This window comes from Mugil cephalus, chromosome 3 (genome assembly GCF_022458985.1).
Source record: "Mugil cephalus isolate CIBA_MC_2020 chromosome 3, CIBA_Mcephalus_1.1, whole genome shotgun sequence".
NCBI classification, from domain to species: Eukaryota; Metazoa; Chordata; class Actinopteri; order Mugiliformes; family Mugilidae; genus Mugil; species Mugil cephalus.
In genome coordinates, this window is record NC_061772.1 from 746,947 (window position 1) to 766,190 (window position 19,244).

Sequence of the window (19,244 nt, forward strand, 5' to 3'; positions counted from 1 at the left end):
CAGGTTATGGCATGCAAGCTTAACTTTTGCTGCTTTATAAAAGACAAGTCTGTTTGAGTGTAGGTCTTTTAAGAGTTCCCAGTTGAATTTGTAATCTATTTTTGTTCTGAAATTGGTGTTACAATCATAATAACTGATGATCTTCAGACAAGTTCTGAAGTTGTCAGGATGTTTTATTAAAATGACTTCTAAGAAGATTTATTGATGTTTATTTGGGATGGCCATTGCAGATAATCATATCCTTGGACTGTGTGAGACACAACGAATGTAAACTCCTACTAATAATACCTGCACACTCACATTTCAGGTATGAGTAAAAGACTGGGTTACTGGCTTCTATGAACAGTGGGTGCCATTAACTAACTACCTATTGTCCCTGCGCCTTTATTGTCATGTGTCTCCTTCATTCTGAAAACCTCTGCACGTGAATTACATGTGAATTCACCTGTGCCAGTCACACTAATTTAAATATGATGCTTCTCCTTTTATGTGTATGTCTGCTTTCATTCATCCATTAGCCTCTGCTTGACTTGAATTTCCAAATAAATCTTCTGTACAGTAAAAAGTAACTCAAAATTACCAGGTGGTATAAACGATGTGGTAAAAAAGAACTAGCCCTCAAAATAAAACAGAAATAGTCCCTCATATATATGTGTACTGTCCTGTCCACTTATAACTGTGTGCTGAGCCAGCTGGATGAGAGATGGAGTAAAGTGCCCCTTAATGTTTCCAGAACGTTGTTAGTGGGTGGTAGGCCCAGCAACTTCAGGGAATGGCCGAGTTAGGCCACCATGTAGTCATTGGTCTTTTTAGTGTAATGCAGTGAGTCACCCTTCTGCGTGTGTTTGTACAGGCATGGTGGTTCTATCAGTCAAGACATTTATATTCTGTAACTGCTTGTCCTCTGGAGTCGTGGGGGGCTGGAGCCTATCTCAGCTGTCATTGGACGAAAGGTGGGGTACACCCTGGACATTAAAGGACATATCTTTGTCAAATATAACACCAACAGTTTCCCACAGTAGTACTGGAGGCCAAGGTAATGCCATCCAGAAAAACTGTATGATTAAATAATAAATCTCTGAGGTGTTTAGGCCTTTACATTTTTAAGGCATGCCTGGAGTTCACCAGCTGATTTGTTTAATCTGGTTTCATGGATAAATATAGCTGAGTGTGAGTTTGAGCTACATAGCAATGGAAATTTATTGTAGTATTTCCTAATAATATAGCCAAAGGGAAGCATGCAAAATGTAAAGTGAAGAGCAAAGTTTGAAAATTAGAAAACCTGATGAAGATGTGTTTTCAAAAATGAATGACAATCTACATTCACACAGCTGATATCTTCTTGATATCTGATAACTTTTTTTTTCTTTCTTTCTTTTTTTTTGTCTGACAGATACTTCTGCAGGGAAAAAACCTGGGTGTGGTGTGGGAGTACACTGTGCCTCGCACTGAAAGGAAACCCAACCACAACTGGGGTGTGGTCCGCTCCAACTGCTCTGCTTCCTGTGCTGGAGGTGAGTCTGTTCATATTTGGATGTTTAAGTGTACACAATGACGGATAGTACAAGAAGATTTCTGTGTATGTGACCCTTTTGCTAAATTGTCCATGCTAACATTTTAGCTTTAGCTTTGTTATCCTTACTTTATAGTAGTGTATTATGTATGTCAACATGATCACTGTTGTTTAGCTCAGCTACTACAGAACTTAGTAAATGTTCCCTAGTAAACTTTGTAAGTGCCATGGGAGAATGGAAAGCATGGCAACTGCCACTAAGACGAAACAATCAATAACAATGAAAGACAGGAAGAAATGTGTACACATAATAATAAAATGTGTGTATCTGTTAAATTGTTCTGCATGTATGTTTCTGTGTGAATGTGTTTTTGTAACATGCACGCCTCTCTTCTACTTTTATCTGAGGAATTTAGACTCTGCTGGTCCCAAAAGACTCAGAGCAACTTCTCTGCTGACTTGTCAGAGGATGGCTGTGTGTTCTGTATGTACTGACTGTAGGACCACTCACCTTGTCTTAACAGGATGCCAGAAGGCACGCAGTAGCTATGGCTATGACAAAACTGGCCTTTTCAGAAGATCCTTGCAAAATCTACATTAACCCCCTCTTTCTATCTTCGTGTCTCTCTTAGGTCGTATCTCAACCAAGGCTGTCTGCCTGCAGGACCAGAAGGTTCAGGTCAACTCCACTATGTGTAATCCCAGCACCAGGCCAATATTGGGCTCCCATCTCTGCAACACACAGTCCTGTCCTGCATAGTAAGTGCTGATGCATGTGAGAACATTTCTTTGTGGACAGTTCCCTGTGGGATACGTGGCATGTATCTTTATGTTGCCAAATTTTCAGGAGCCTTAGTCACTAATTTTATTATAGGTGTACACACGCACACACGCACACACTCACACACACACACACACACACACACACACACACACACACACACACACACACACACACACACACTGTGGCTGCGCAGTCTAGAGATTGCCTGCGGTCCATTTGCTGTGGCCAGCAACCACTCTGTTAACCCTGTATTCTTCTCCTCTTTCAGTCCTCTCCTCTTCTCGGCCCACTCTATAATTTTTCCCATTTTTTCCCATTTTCCTTTTTTGAGAAAACACATCAAAGTCTTCTGCATCTCTTTAATTATTGCTTTGCAGTGTTTGCATTCAGATGACTATTTCATTTATTCAGAACTGTCTTGGCATTCACGAGTCTTAAGCAGTGGATGAGCCCGTATTCATGCAATATTGTACTGTCAAATGGAAAAATGTCTTGTTTTTATACAGTGATTTATTTAGTGATATATTTATACTTATTTTTTCTGAGAAAATTCATATTGTGATCTTTGGCAAGACTTTCACACCCCTGCCACTGGTCTTTTTCAATAACTTTTAGGTCAATAGAAGTAAGAGGTTTCCAGGTTTTAAATAGGCATTTGCTTTTGCAAACAATTTACAACAGCAAGAAACAGGAGAGAAGAGAACAATACAAGAAATAGAGGGAAAAACGAAAAGAGTCAAATTTAAGCAAAGGAAAAACACATCAAATCCACCTTGAAATGATGAACCTCTCATACAATATATTCTCAACTCAGAGTTTTGTCAATTTTTTCGTAGCAATATCATGGCTATGTTTTATCTTCCTTGTCAAGACACTGTATGTAATTTTAAAAGAGACTGTCCATCCAGGCATTAATGCAGCAAGCAGGAAACCAGGAAACATTGCATTGAACTAACAAGTTGACATAGCGCTGAATAAATGGCCTTTCTCCTGAAATGTGTAGGCCTTTGGCTGAAGCAACTGGAGTTAGTGTACAGCACTGCCCCAAAGAGCAGTAAGGGAGCCATGTCTTAGGTTCAAAGAGAGTATACACACACACGCACAAGCACAAAGCCAAGACATTTTTGTTTAAATAATGTGTTCAGTTCTACACTGTGAGGTGAAAAAGGATTTAAAGCTCTTTGTGTCTGATGTTAATGATGTCACATTTACCATTCTACAACAAGTCCAGGCTGATCTTTCTCCTGTGTCAAGCCAGACAGCTATCATGACACCTCCAACATACAGCCGCTGTTCCTCATTGAGTTTCCTACACTCGAAGGCACATTTCCTGCACCTAATATCAGACATTCTTACGCCTTGGCAAAGGGTATTAATGAGTCTTGTGGAGTGTCACAACCAACTCTTTGTGTTTAAGTGAATAAAGTGGAATAGTCCAGATAAATAATACCAGTATGATTGTCCATTCACTGAAAGAAAGCAACTTGACAGCCATGGATGTTGTACAGTAGCTGACATTTTTTTCTCAGTTGGTTCTGTGCAACCCAGTTTATGGCCAGTCGAGTGAGCAGCATGAAAGCTTTAACAACTGCATTAAGACCTCCAAGATGTATGGGCACACATTCAAGAGCCCAGCAGAGAAAAGGGAAATTGACAATGAGGTGGGTTGAAAGTGTCTGTGTGTGTGTGTGTCTGACAGGAGAGGAATGTAAAAGTGCCTGTTTATTTCTGCAGCTTGTTTCTCAGGTACTGACAGGAGACAGCGGGATTCCCACGGGGGCCCAGCCAGTCTAGCCATGCAGGGCCACAAAAATACACACATATACAGTACAGTACACACACATGCTCATCATTTCCCTCTCATCTATTTTTGCTTTAGACTCGCGTCTTTTGTCTACATGTTATACTGTGGTCATTTCAACTGTGGCAGTGTGCTCTGAACATAAAACAGGGTTACAGTGAAAGTCAGTCATCCAGGCAAATTGCAGTAAGGAAGACGTGCACTTTGTATTCTCCAGCAGTTCCATTTTTACCATTTAACTTTATTTCTCTTGTTCTTGGAAGAGGCCATCTGTATAGGGTTTTAACTCAGGTTGGGGATTCCTCTGTATGCATCAGTGGAGTATGTATACAAATCAAAGTAAAAAATTTTGAACATGTACCAGAGAAGACATGCTATGAATACATTAATAATATATATGCACATATTGATCCAGAGATATCTAAATAATAGAAAGTTTTAATCGTAAAAATGGTAGAAAAAACACATTTATCAACTCATGTTATGTAGAATGTGCGGGTCAATTTTATAGCAGTTCTCTGGTGATCACATGCTGAGGGCAAGGAGAGCCAAAAAAGTAAATAAATAAATACATTTTAAAAAATGGGAGAGTAAATTATTTTGTTATTCTTCATTATATGTTATGGTTCATTTTTTTCTGTATTAAATGTTCTTTGTGTTCAAGAAAAAAAGGTACATTCAAGCAGTAAAACAACAAGCTAAAAAAAATAGTGAATAATTATGTTGAAGACCAGATGTCTGAATCAAACTAATTTTTAGGGTAAAAATAAATATTCATTAATGGGTACAGCCTGGTTTGTGGGCACACAAGTACTGCATGGCCAATCTTCTCAGAACCACCCCTACAGCAGTGTACTCTTTCCTCAGAATATGTTAGCTATAGAAAACTTTTAGAGATACAAATTACAGCTGGGCCAGTGGTTTTCAGTGAAGCAGAGTGGCACTTCAGCCACTCTTCCCCAATGATATATTGTTATTTATAAGTCAGGGACTATGGAGGAGGGAAAAAAAACAATCCTTTCAGGTCCCAGAGGTTCACATCTTTCCCTTTTCCAAATTGCAGTTTAGTCTTGGAGCTTCATTTGCCTACTACATTTGTGAAGGGGAATGAAAGCATTTTTTTCTTCTTATGAAGCAGGTTGGTGGTGTGGATAAATGGTCTTTGTGGTAGCAGAACTGGATGTGGCAATCTGAACATCTCTCTCTTTCCGTCTTCTAAACCTGTGGCTGTCAAACCACTCATTTGCTGAAATCTCCCTTTTCAGCCGAGACAGGAGCTATTTTAAAAACAGCAGTAGACCTTTCATCAATGGCAAACTAGAATTTCAAAGACAAGTCAAAGAATACCATTAAAAAATGACAAACTTAGTTTTACAATGTGAAGGGAAAGGGGACAGGTGAGATAAAAAGTGGGAGGAGGAATGGCAAAGGAGAGAGTAAACGTGTGGGAATTCAAGTACACATCTGTCTTCAGTCTTATTCTATGTGGTATTTTGCAGCTGACCATAGAAACTCAGAAAAGCTATTGTGTAAAGTTGTATATCCAGTATGATTGGAATTCAGCCATGGGATTGGTTTCCTGGCAGAGTTTAGGCTACAGGTACATTAAAGTTTACCATCCATTCTGTCATTCACTGATGAACGCAACAGTCTCTGCACTCCTATCCTTTCATAGTTGGGCAACTGGAGACTGGGGGACCTGCAGTCGAACATGTGGAGGTGGTCAACAGACCAGGACGTTGCGCTGCCTGAGGAAGGTAACATACCAGAGGGAAGAGGTAGTGGCACACTCCCATTGCCCTGTCATCTCTCCTGCCCAAGTCCAGCCTTGCCACACCCAATCCTGCCCACCAGAGTGGAGCACTGGGTCCTGGTCACAGGTGGGTAAATGGCAACATTCACAATTCATAGTAACAGCGTGACTTTAAGTATGGACTAAAGTGAAATCCCTGAATCCATGAAATCCTTAAGATACTGATGATACCCTGAGTTGGCAGAAGTTCACAAGTCTAGTTGTGCTCCACATGTCCACACCACGAGAATTATCAAAATTCTTGTGGGAATAGTTGCTTTCTCCCTCCGTTATGTATCAACTCAAAAGTACCAACTCTGCACCTGCAGAGGAGCACCAATGCGTGCAATATGTGTTCAGCATATTGAACAAATATCATCATGATAATTTTATGCTTAACCAGGTGTCCCCACCAAATTAGGAAAAGTCATGAAATATGAAGCAAAAAAATTAAAAAAAAAATTAAAAAAAAAATGTAATGATAAACACTGAATGGGGTTAAAATGACCCCAAGTATGACATTCCCCTTACATGAATAGATAAAAGGTCCCTCTAACGCTCATGTGATGGTATCTATGTCATCTGTAAACTTCCGTAAACCAGAGGCCTGGGAGTTTGAGGGCTCTGCCTAGTATCTTAGCTGTTCCTTGGATCAGGGACCACGCTGGCCTTAACCTTCCACATCTGTTCCAGCTGCTCTTTGAACCCTTTGTACTTCTCAACATTTTTGTGTTCCTTCTTTCTGATGTTGGCATCAGCTGGTATCTACATATCTATCACCACCGCCCTTTTCTGCTCTTTGTCCACCACTACTATGTCTGGTTGGTTAGTCAGGACCTGTTTCTCAGTCTGGAAGCTGAAGTCCCACAGAAGCTTGGGCCTGTTGTTCTCAACCACCTTCTGTTGTGTGGTCCGTTGGGACTTGGGTACTTCTATTCCATACAGGATACCAATACAGTGTAAATGGAGTCTATCCCAGCTGTCATTGAGCGAGAGGTCTCCAGTCTATCACAGGGCCAACATGGAGAGGCAGACACAGAGAGACAATCATTCACACTCACAGCCAATTTAGAATCCCCATGTCTTTGGGCGGTGGGAGAAAGTGGACTACCCAGAGAGAACCCACGCAGACACATGGAGAACATGTAAACTCCAAACAGAAAGGCCCCAGTCAACCAATGGATTCTGTGAGGCATCCATGCTAACCACCACAGCACTGTGCCGCCCTGGAAGATAGTATGCTAACCTAATGTTATAAAGATTGTGTATGTTTACTTGTTGGACATTGGGATTTAAACATTTTTATCTTTAGCAGTTTAACATGCAGACATTTCACAGTAGGCTGAAAGCATCACTGTATACACTCCCATAGATGCCAGATATAAACTCTCCTCTTGCGTTACAGCAATAGCCGTGTCCTTGTAGAATTGTTCCTCTCATTAGCTATTGAGAACATACTGATCTGATTATCCAGATTTTAAATCTTAACTATCCAACATGCTAGTTATTGATCATATGGACTGATCCTTGGCACTGAACAAAGTGCTGACTGGATTCCTCTTCTGATTTCCGAGAGGAATGAATCTAGGGATTGCACCTGGGCATCTCAGGACAGGTTTCAGGCCAGGTTTTGCAATTTGTATTGTTATTAACACCATATAAATAGAACTGAATTGGATTGAACTACTGCAACCCGCTCTGTATGTGTCTATTGTTAAATAATGTTTTTCTGTCAGGGTAAAAGGTTATGTGGGATCTCTGTCATTGTACATTTATTGAGTCAAGTGCAGAGAGAGCATTGCCTAACGATGTCTTTACACATCTGCATGACAGAAACTCATGCCTAAGACAAGGGATAGACACTGACAGGGAGTTTGCCATGCAAGCTGTCAGCTGTTTCACTCAAGTGAAAACAAATACTCTGCTGCCCTCTGTTGGACATGTGAAAGACGTGTTCAGTTATTGCAGTGAATTTATTCAAATATTTTCATTCCAAACATCACACAAATGCTTATACTTTTAGTACCTTTATCATCTCTAGTGACTGAACCGTACATGCATTTAGTGACTTTAGTGATTATTTTCTGTTTTTTAACTACGCCCTTTTGTGTGATTTGTTTTTATTTGGAGGGTGGAAAAAGATTTATGGGTTGTTTTCTCAAACCCCATTCAATAATTCTGTTGTTAACCAACCCTGACATTAAAGGTTTCACTGGTTTCTCTTTAAATACGTTGCTTCATACTGTTTGCTTGTTCAACATGTGTTGAGTAATGAATGCATTTGTAGTGTCTGTGCCAAGGATTTAACCTGTGTTAATATGGCCTAATTCTTAAATGTGATGGAAATTGAAGGTTAAAACACAACAGCCTATAATCTACAAGGAGTGCATGCATTAATATTTAATCTGTGCATGGTCATTAAGCCTTAGCTTTGATTAATGTTCTCAAGATCATCTGTATTTTTGAATTTGGGAGACTCTTCTTTGTTCTTACACTTGTCCACACTCAGTGCTCCAAGTCCTGCGGCCGTGGAGTGAGAAAGCGGATCATGTTCTGCCACAACACTGATCCAGGGGCAAAGGCTGTAGTGGTGCCTGACAGCATGTGCAGACAGCACCACAGACCCAAAGCCCAGGAGACTTGTGTCCATCGGCGCTGCCCCAAGAACGAGAGGCTGCAGTGGATCCCCACTCCCTGGGGAGAGGTAAGCGAAATGCAGGAATGAAACTTGAGGAAGTGAAACCTAATTGAATGATGAATAAAAACAACAAACACCTAAACCAACAAAGCACTTGTATTTCTATTTTGTTGTTTGGTGATGTGTGCGTCTTATTTCAAAAGTAGACATTTGGTGTAAGAGTGAAACATGACTTGCAGCTACACAAATCTGCTGTTTGGGGGTTAGGAGCTTGCTGAATGCACGGTGTAGCTGGAAGGGAAAATGTTTTGAAATATTTATTTATTTCAAGTATCATTCACAGTATAGTATTTACTGCGTACATATGTACACACATGCAAAAAAATTGTTGTCTGCATTTAGACTTAGACTTAGACAGACTTTAATGATCCATGAGGGGAATTACTTTGTCACCATAATTTCTTTGCACATAAAGGTAAACACTAATTAAATTAAAGTGAAATAAAAAATAAGCAGTTTAATCAAAAATGTATAAAATTAGCATTATGAAAATACAAAAGTAGTTGGCAAAAAAGTGTCCAAGGTGATGTGGGTGTTTGGTCAGTTGCATAGCAACAGTGGTGTGGATCGCGTCATAATGGTGTTTCTCATCAATGATGTTTCCTTATCGGCTGAGAGACGGATGTAAATTCAAACGTGAGTGTGTCTGAAGCCTGGCACAGACACACTGTGGTCCTATGAACCAGGTCACCTCTCACGATACACTCCCTCAGCGTCCCATCAAGCGCCCACATTCCATTGATCCTGCTGCTGAAGACCTCATGTTCCCCATGAGTACAGATGGCACAGACCCGAACCTCCTTCTCTGCTCCACCACCGCCAACTCCAGCCTGGCATCCAAAGCACTTCTTCTGAAGGTTAGCGGGAGTCTGAGGTCTCACTCAGGTCGACAGTGCTAGCAGCCAATAGCAGGAAAACACCAACAGACACAACAGCCACTCCGCTGAACTCCACAACCAATGACCAACAACACAGCCAAAAAAATAAATAAATAAAAAGTCCAGAAAAACAAGAGCACAAAAAGACAAAAAACTACCAAAAAAACATTTGATTGGTTCAAGGCACAGAAAAACAACATTAAGTCAGACAAAAAACAACCATTAACACACCAAGAATAACCTAAACAGGTTATTCTTCGCGGAGCTACTGGCGACATGCAGCCACTCTTTCAGGCGCATTTAAAAAAAAAAAAAAAAGTCTTTCAGTCTACCTGCAAACTGAAAGGTTTCAACCACAGTGTTTGTTTGTGAGTTTGATACACTGCTGCACTTTTTTCCTCATCATCCACTGTAACATTCTGCTATGTCTCAGGCCACCATAATTATTTAGGAGTTTCCTCTCCTGAGAAGTTCTTTAGACAAACAACCCATCCTGTGAGGCTTCTTTACTTTATCAAACCAGTCTAGCCACAACTTCATTAGCTCACTCAAAGGGAAATCAACATACATTAAAGCATTGTTTTTATACCCTGGGAAGTTTCCGTTCATCCTCATTAATATAAAGTGCAGTGGTTTGAGTCAAAGATGCATTTCTACATATTCTGTGCTGCTTAATATGAAATGAAAAACAGCCCCTACTGTGTATTGTATATTAACTCAATATGTGCTGCAACTGGAATTCTCCACCTCATTTACGTACACTTCATACTCTAAAATTATTCCTCCTGCCTGCATTCTCTTTCAGTGCTCCAGGTCTTGTGGCTCAGGTTTCCAGAAGAGAGCGCTTCGCTGTGGGGAGAGAGACTCACAGGGAGGGTATGTGCCTTTAACTACACACCAAGACATTCTTCTATTCTAGGTGTCATCAGTGCACTGTCCTCTGAGTCAGAATTCCGGTGTTTTCAAAATGGAAAGCTGTAGGAAGAGTCCTTTTGAGCAGACAGTCTCTTCTCTCCTCTCCCCATAGGTATGTGGAGTTCCCCATACGGAGGTGCAGGAACATGGCCAAACCTTTGGTATATCTTCAGCAGGGCTGTAACCAAGGTCCATGCTCAGAGCTTTCTCAGGTAGTCCCTGACAGAACAACTTCCAGTGCTTCGATTGTGGGCTGGTACTCGTCTCCATGGCAGCAGGTACATTTGCCCATGCTTTGCCCAGCACTTTACTGTTCAAGCTGTATGCCTTACAGTTTTGATAATTTTTTGACACTATGATTACAACAGTGTCGTGTTCAGACCACAACATCTAAGTATTGCTGCAGAGTATTCTCCTGTCACTGTTTCAAAATGGAAAGGTCAAGGAGTAATGGGATGTAGGGATTTTGTCTTACTGACATTGGTGATTAGCAGGATCACCCTATCTCAATTTAAATTCCATTCAGACTAATTAAAGTCATAGTGGTGGTCTACCAGAATGGGTCAACTGACAGCCAGTGTTAGATTTAGGTCAGTTTTAACATGATTGTTGTCTTTGATGTGTGTTTCCATTCAGGAATTGGACTGAGTAAGATTCACTTCGTAAATTCTTATCACAAGAACAGCTCCACAATTGGTTTGTAGTCCTAGCAGCAAATAGATGTGCAGTAAATAGAGGATTTTTTAGAGAAATTATCTTGAGATTCAACACTCAGCTGGGCATGACAAATACTGAGATGCCTCTATGGGCTGCATAGTTGCCCAGTGTCCCCCAATATTAATTGTATCAGTATCAGTACAGTATCACAAAGCTTGATACTGTCTGATACTGCAGACACAATGTACTATATAGGTGGTGTAAGTTCACACATGTATTTTAGTTCTCTACCAGCAGTGGAACAGTAGATAGGCGGCCTTCAGATGAAATCCAAAACTTCCACACTCTTTCAGAGCCTTATGAGGGAAGGTTGAGTAGTCTATGTGTTACATCATCTATTTTGCAAGAAGTCTTAAGGGCAACCTTAAGCTCAGTGTTTTATTCTGCTGGATCTCAAGCTTGCAGCTTGCTGGGTGGGTACATGCTGGTTGGGATGTTTGTTTTTTTGATCTGCTCTTTGTTTCTGCACAGACTTTCTTCCATCCTTCCCTCTTCATTTATGATGGCTGCTTTTACTCCACTGACTTCTAAGTTTAATCTCCTTCTCCTATTCCTATCTCTGTACGTCCTCTTGTTTCTTATCATGGATTTCCTTTTGTCTCTGTGTCATTTCTTTCCTGTCTCTGTCTCAGTGCTCTGTGTCCTGTGGTGGAGGGGTTCAGACTCGGATCATCCAGTGTCTTCACCAAGGTCGCCCGGCAGATGGTTGCCTTCACCATCAGAGACCCATGACTTCTAGGGCATGTAATACACATTTTTGCTCAGGCGCTGCTCTGGCTCCAGCACAACACCCTAGTGGCCAGGCTACTGGACCAGAACTGAAAGGTAAAGTGCTCTGATGGAAAAAGACAGATTCATTACTTAAAAGTACAGTATAAGTATAGTGCTTGAATTTATGCTTCATTTAATAAATTCCTCCATAGATCACAAATAGCAATTCAAGTGAAAACTACATTTTTGCATATATGTTGACTTGTCTAGCCATCCATTTTTATTTTTTTTTATTTTTTTACCTTAGATGATAATATAGCTTTATAGCTTTTATAGAAATAGAAATTTTGTTCAGACAGCCCTAATTTCTTCCAATATCATCAAGTGAAATTTTTTTTGAAAGTTTTATTTCCAAACACTGCTGTACTTACTGCTAATTTGCAAATACTTATTGTAAGCGTGGTAACCCACAAAACTGCTCCCCACATTAGCATACAACAAAATGCAACACACTAAGCAAAGACTGTAAACATTATACATGGTAAACATTATATAAGTATTATCATCATGTGCTTAGAATACACACATTAGAATTTTGTTCATAGCATCACTGTGCGTATAAATATAGCTGAAGTGATCACTCAGTTTGGTATCAACACAGAAGTAATAATTGCCCACAATTGCCCAGGTTATTTCTCGAGGTTGCTACTTTTTCTTTTTCTTTTTTTTTTAATCTATTCGTGTTATGTAATCACAAGTTATATATTTGGACAATTGGTCTGGCACACTCATTTAAAAATGCAAAATGAGATGGCTTTTTGGAATCTTTCATAGTAGTCAATATTCATGGAGTTACGTGGTTTGAACTATACCTGATTTCTTGTGTACAGATGATCGTTGTTTGGACCACTTCAGCTGGTGTCACTTGGTTCCCCAGCATGGTGTTTGTAACCACAAGTTCTATGGACAGCAGTGCTGCAAGTCCTGCTTGAGCAAGATGCCATAAGTCTCTGCCATCTCTAAGTCTACGTCATCCAACCTCTGCCACAGATGCCATTCATGGGCGATTGCTGGCTACTCACACCTCTCAACGATGTGTGCTATCTTCCTGGAGTACTTGACAAGTGTATAAAGAAGTAAAAAAAGGGGTGTCACTGACCACACTGAAAGGTCAGTGGTAATCACTCTTTCAGGAGAACAATAGTGTTTTTAGCTCCCTTATTTGTTGAATATTTGTGTCTGGTTTTATATGCCTTTATTTAAGTTATTATGATTTTGAACATTTGTAATTTTTCATTCTGTCAAGTGTTTTGTGGATCTGTAACTTTGTATTTCTGTGTTCTGTCCAGTCACTCCATGTCCATCCATGTAATGAGATTTCACTGGACACATTAGTAATCAGTGATGCCCTTGTGCTTGCCACATTATCTACCTGCTGAATCCTACAGGGATACAATTTTCCTTTACATCCCATTCATGTTAACACGATGAAAACATGCCTATAGGTGTATGTCAAGCATTTTATTGGTTGTTATTGGTCATATTCATCTCTCTTGTATCATTGTGGTAAATAACATATTAGTCTCTCTTAATTTCTCCTAGCATTCTTTCTACCTATTACTGCCAAAATAAGGTGAATAATGAGCAAGGTTAATGCACACCTAATGGACAGAAGAGGAGGGTAGAGAGGGACAGAAGAGGATGATTGCTGGATAAGCATGGGTGCATCTAGATAGAGGTTTTGATTGTTGAGAGAGAATGGTGTAGGTGGTTTCTCCATAGATGTTTGGTCCAAGTGTAGAGATGTGCCATGTGAAAAGTGTTCATCTCAAATCAAAAGATAATTTGTTATTATACTCCTTTTTGGTTCTGGCCAGTACCCTATAACTGGCCTAGAATGAGGTACATTTAGGTCACCTTTAGATATAAGCACTGACCCTTTGCACACACGTCACAATTGTCAGGTGAGCTGTTAGGGAGACGTTGCCATGATGGACAGCAGAAAGTGATAGATAGACTGGGAAATTCCAAAGCCAATAACAAAAACAAACAAAAGACAGATGAGTCGCTATTCTATTTTAAATTTAAGCAAACCAATAATCAGAATAATGTTGCGCTGTTGTCGTGAGTGTCTAGAGTGACTACATGTCCTTCCTGGGAACAGTTCCCATTTTGGTTGGTCCCCTGGGTAAAGCAGAAATGTTGTGACCAGCACACACAATGGCTGGAAAACTCTGAGGTTCTCTGGTAATCCCAAGTAGTCTGGTAGTCACAATTATTGTCATTAATTTGATTCCCAAGACTTTGGCAGTGCCTTGTTTGGTTGTGTAAATTAAGAAAGATGCCAGGCCCACATAAATGATTAAATTCTTCGACCAAAGTAAAAGTAAACAAACGGATGCTAGCAGTTCCAGCTCCACCGATGCTAATATGGAAGAAGCTATCATGTTAGCCCTAGCTAAGCAGCGCGATGAGCTGGAAACAGTTGTTACCTGCACTGTCATCAAAGCGGTGGAGTTTGTGGATGGCTCCATCAAAAAGCTACAGAGAGATATGGAGAGTTGTATGAATACTGTCTGCGGCTTGTTGTCCAAAGCTGAAAGAGTACAAGGCAAGGTGCAGACCATGAGATGCCAGGAATTAGCCAACACCACAGACCTCGGGAAAGTACATCACAAGATAGCCCTGCTAGAAGAACATAGCAGGAGGAATAATGTCTGGATCAAAGGGATCCCCACCAGGAGGGAGGGCGACAGAGTGATTGCATTTCTCCGAGAAATTTCTCCTAGGAAACAAGACTATTGAGATAGAAAGGGCACACCGCATCTACTCCGGCAAATGAAGGGAAATTTCCCACAGACGATGATACTAAAGCTACCCAGGCACGAAGGACGTAATGGTATATTGAGTGGAGCACGAAAAGCAGCGAACAATGCCCCGATTCATGATGCCAGCAGGTCGCTGCACTTTCATGCTTACCACAATGCATTCACGAGCCAAAGGTGGAAATCATTTGCTGGTGTGCAAAGGCTGCTTTAGGAGAAGGGCATCCCATCATGCTTTAATGATGATTTAACCTGCTACTCTCAAGATCAGTTTGGACAGTGAGCAGCACAGCTTCACCACTCCAGAGGACATGGAAGAATTTCTCCTAGGGTCTGTACAAGAGGACGGGATGTTGTTCTGGGCGCCAGCAACTGACCAACATTGCGGGTATGAAATGGAAGATGAGGGCGTGACGATTCGGGAGGGCACTGACACTTAAAGGTAGTGATGTAACGGTCCGTATTGAGGCTTTGAAGTGTATGCCGAGTAGGGGAGGGCGCGTATCGATGCGCGTATTGAGGCTTGCTTCATTTAGGGGAGGAGCTGAAAATGATGACATCCGAAGCCTCGCTGCCTGGCTGATACCATGTGACTGATTCAGGAAGTGGTTCGCCTAAGACCTGCCACAGTTGACCGTTGTTTTAAAATAAAAACCAATGATGTGTCCCCTAAACCATAATCACTGGCCATACCTCAACGTTACAAAAACAAACCATTGTCCAAACCCCAACCCCAGCCACCCTCACCTTACTGTAAATGATCCATTTTCATCATTTCCAAATAATCATTTTCCATACTTCCAGTATATATATATATATATATATATATATATATATATATATATATATATATATATATATATATATATAATACACAGTATATTGCCATCACAACAATATACATGTTTTGCATACTTGTTTATTTTGCTGACAGTTTTATTCACAGGCTTTCTGCAAAATGCCACACACCTCAAACTCATGCCAACTGATATTTTTGTGTCCAGTAGATGTCCTACTAGAGCAAATGAAGCTTCAAGAAGCTTTGTGCTGGAGTAATCCAATTGGATGAAAGGCTTCAATGCTTCATGAAGCTTCATCTGCCCATCACTACCTAAAGGAGGAGCGGAGAGCTTTAAATATGTCTAAGAATTTGGATTTTTTTCATAGTAGGTTTCACAAGCCAGTTGCATAGAGTAAAACTGCATGGACAGATACTCACACAGAACTTTAAATGTTTATTGCACCTCAGACTACAACTGGTAGACATACTGTACTTCAAGTATTTACTTCATCACAAAAATAACACAGTTTTACACACACCAAGATAGGTTTTATTATGTGTAGTCCAAATGTCTGCAGTAGTACAGACATAGTCTAATCATTCAAATGCATCTATGTATTTAGAAAATGTCTTTCTGCATGGCGGACTGGCACCTGCTCTCCTCGCTATTTTGCCAATGAGGGCTCTGAAGGAGTCGGAGTCAACTGTTGATAACGGGAGCATGTTCTCAACAACATACCTGCCTATCATTCCATTCAGCTGAGTCTGTGTCACTAGTTTTTGTGAAGCTGGATGGCGTGGCTCTGTGTCCTTTGTTAGCAGAGCTCACATTAGCCACACCTGGGGCCTCCTTATCACACCCCCCTCTCTCGTCCAATCACCTTTGATGACAAGCAATCAGATGAGAAATAGTGAGAGACACTACAACAAAATGGATAATGCGGCTAAAAAGTGAAAACGCGGAGTGGAAAAACAAATAGATAAAAAAAAGAAAAGCTCTAGCAACCGACGCTGCTACGAGCAAAAAATAAAATTCAGAAATGTTTGCTGCGGGGTCCAGCGTGGCCGGAGCGGCTTCAGGAGTGGGTCTCTCTCAGCAGCAGGTGTCGGACAGTGAGTCAAGTGAGGCTCCCGCTGCCATGGTGGTGCACAATCACGGGCTGACAGATTCAGAGAGCCCTGAAAGAGTTGTCAATCGATCACAACATACAGTCAATGATCACGACACAAACCATTGTGGGGCGGGACCTCGTGACATGGGCAGGAGTCGCGGGACGGGCAGCTGCTGCGCCGGGAGACGGGCGAGTGGAGGCATACATGGTAAGTAATGTTAGCCTGGGGCTGGCTATGCTACATTTAGAGACACGTCCAAAAGAAAGTACAAAACGGTTTTATATTGAATGTGATGTGACCTAATTAACTGCATACTTGTGACAACATATTAGCCCAGAGTTGAAGGACCGTGACTGTGATATTATGGGTTATTATTGTTCAGATGATTTAGCTAAACTAACAGCTGCTAACGTCAGCAGTCTCTTGTTGCCATAGCAAGAGTAAACACTGACATGGACTAATGAGCTGAAAATAGAGATGCAGAATCAAGCTATATTGTAAATGAAGATGAAATACTTTGAATTTTAGCATGAAATACAAATAAACCTATAGGAAATAATTAGTTTAATTGGCAATACTTGCCACTGAATTTATTGTAATCTTTGAATTCATTAATTATTTACTGAGCTGATAACTATTTCGTAGGTATAATTTGTGTGTAACTTTAATTTCTGTGTAAATGTGATTATTTCCTGGTTGAAGATTTTAATTTCAAACATCTGCATATCTTTTAAGTTTAATTAACAGTTATGCAGGTAGGCTTAGGGCTCTTTTGAGACACAAGTCATCCTTCATGACAGATAAATTTGTTCACCAAGTTTCACTACGTCACAAAAAGGCTACATGGCTACATATACTTGTCAGTACACAGGTACTGAGTACAAGTTCTGTTTGCTGTTTTTTGCAGGTCATGAATTTGGTGAGGAGTGGAGCTTGCTGGCTGCGGACAAGGAAGTAGGGCAATACATACATGTGCACATACACGTATATGAGAATGCATATCTATTCAGACCTGTAATTCATATCTTATACTTTTTCACACATGCATAGATCTTTTTTTTTTTTTTCAATTCTCTATTTATGGTTTCATAATGACCGAGTCACTGTTAAAACAAATGAGTTCCAACTTTAATGCTGCTACTGTCTGTAATATGTTTCTATTTAGATTATTTGTCAGGATATTTTGTTATTATTGTCAGAGTCTGGTTTTAACTAATGCTGGGCTTACACCAAAAGATTTTCACAGTCACGGACTAAAAACTGAAAGGGTAGCATAAGGGTTCTTCCCGTTAGTCTTGTCCCAGCCCGAGTCATGACATAACTTCTGTTGTGATTTGACACTATAATGAATAAAGATTGATTGATTATTGATTGATTAATTGATTGATTGCTATAGCTGTCAATTTTAGTCTTTGAGTTCATAGTTGCGTGCCTTATTTGTTAACTGCTATCAAGGAATATGACTCTCCTTTGTAGTATGCATGAGAGAAGACGCCGCAAGACTTGTGGACTTCTAACGAGGCTATTGTCAATGGGAGCCTGGGGGCTCAAGGTGTGAATGGTGTTGAAACTTCTTGGGGACAGAAGTCAAGACTAAATTATAAATACATGGTAAATTAAATCTCAGTCCACCTCCTCTGTTTAGAGAAGGTTTTTCCACTTTGACATAGATGGCTTCCTTTACTCCTCTCTCAAACCATCTGTCCTCTCTGGCCAGGACTTTGTCGTTGGTATCTTCAAAGGAGTGTCCTTTGTTCTTCAGGTGGAGGTGGACTGCTGAGTCGTTCCCTGATGAGCTGGCTCTCCTTTGTTGGGCCAAGCGTTTGTGGATGGGTTGTTTTGTTTCTCCAATGTACAAGTTTGTACATTCCTCACTACACTGAACAGCATACACTACATTACTCTGTTTTTGTCTAGGTGTTTTGTCTTTGGGGTGGACCAGTTTCTGTCTTAGCATGTTGCCAGGTTTGAAATAAACTGGGATGCGTTTTTTACCAAAAATTCTCCTCAGTTCCTCTGATACACCAGCTATGTAGGGGATGGTGATATCTTCCTTCTGCTGTGCTCCTCTTCCCTGTCTTTCCTGGGATATCTTTTTGAGCCTCTGACAAAGTCCAGTTGGGATATCTGCATGTTTTGAGGGTTTGTTTGATATGTTGTCCCTCCTTGTCCTTGCCCTCCTGTCTAGTGGGTACAGTCTGTGCTCGATGCTGGAGGGTTCTGATGACTCCTAGTTTGTGTTCCAGAGGGTGGTGTGAATCAAATAAGTGTTGGTCTGTGTGCATGGGTTTTCTATACACTTCTATGTTGATGCTTCGGTCTTCTTCAACATGCACCATCTGTCTAAAAAGGCCAGACAGTCCCCGCTGATGTCCTCACTGGTGAACTTGATGTTGCTGTCCACTGCATTGATGTGTTTTGTGAAGGATTCCACCTCCTCTGTCTTGATTTTAACCCAGGTGTCGTCCACATACCTGTACCAGTGGGTGGGGGTTGAACCTGCAAAGGTGTCCAGAGCTCTGGTCTCTATTTCCTACATGTAGAGATTGGCCACGATCGGTGACACTGGGGACCCCATCGCACAACGGTGTTTTTGACTGTAGAAACCTCCATTGAACTGAAAGTAGGTGGTGGTCAGGCACAGGTCGAGTAACACACAGACTTGTTCTGGGGTGAGGTTGGTTCTTGAGGCCAAGGTGTTATCCTTTTGTAGTCT

General features: G+C 40.8%; 1 protein-coding gene across 2 annotated transcripts in view; it reads left to right on the top strand.

Annotated features, from left to right (window-relative positions):
- Positions 1 to 13,401, top strand: part of adamts18 (ADAM metallopeptidase with thrombospondin type 1 motif, 18) — a 70,295-nt gene extending 56,894 nt beyond the window's left edge. For both annotated transcript variants that reach the window (XM_047579716.1, XM_047579717.1), the window contains exons 17-24: positions 1,394 to 1,514; positions 2,146 to 2,272; positions 5,774 to 5,978; positions 8,400 to 8,594; positions 10,272 to 10,342; positions 10,494 to 10,659; positions 11,731 to 11,923; positions 12,700 to 13,401. In XM_047579716.1, coding sequence (XP_047435672.1) covers positions 1,394 to 1,514; positions 2,146 to 2,272; positions 5,774 to 5,978; positions 8,400 to 8,594; positions 10,272 to 10,342; positions 10,494 to 10,659; positions 11,731 to 11,923; positions 12,700 to 12,815 — 1,194 coding nt within the window. In that variant the 3' untranslated portion in view covers positions 12,816 to 13,401. The remainder of the gene's footprint in view (positions 1 to 1,393; positions 1,515 to 2,145; positions 2,273 to 5,773; positions 5,979 to 8,399; positions 8,595 to 10,271; positions 10,343 to 10,493; positions 10,660 to 11,730; positions 11,924 to 12,699) is intronic.
- Positions 13,402 to 19,244: the final 5,843 nt, after the last annotated feature.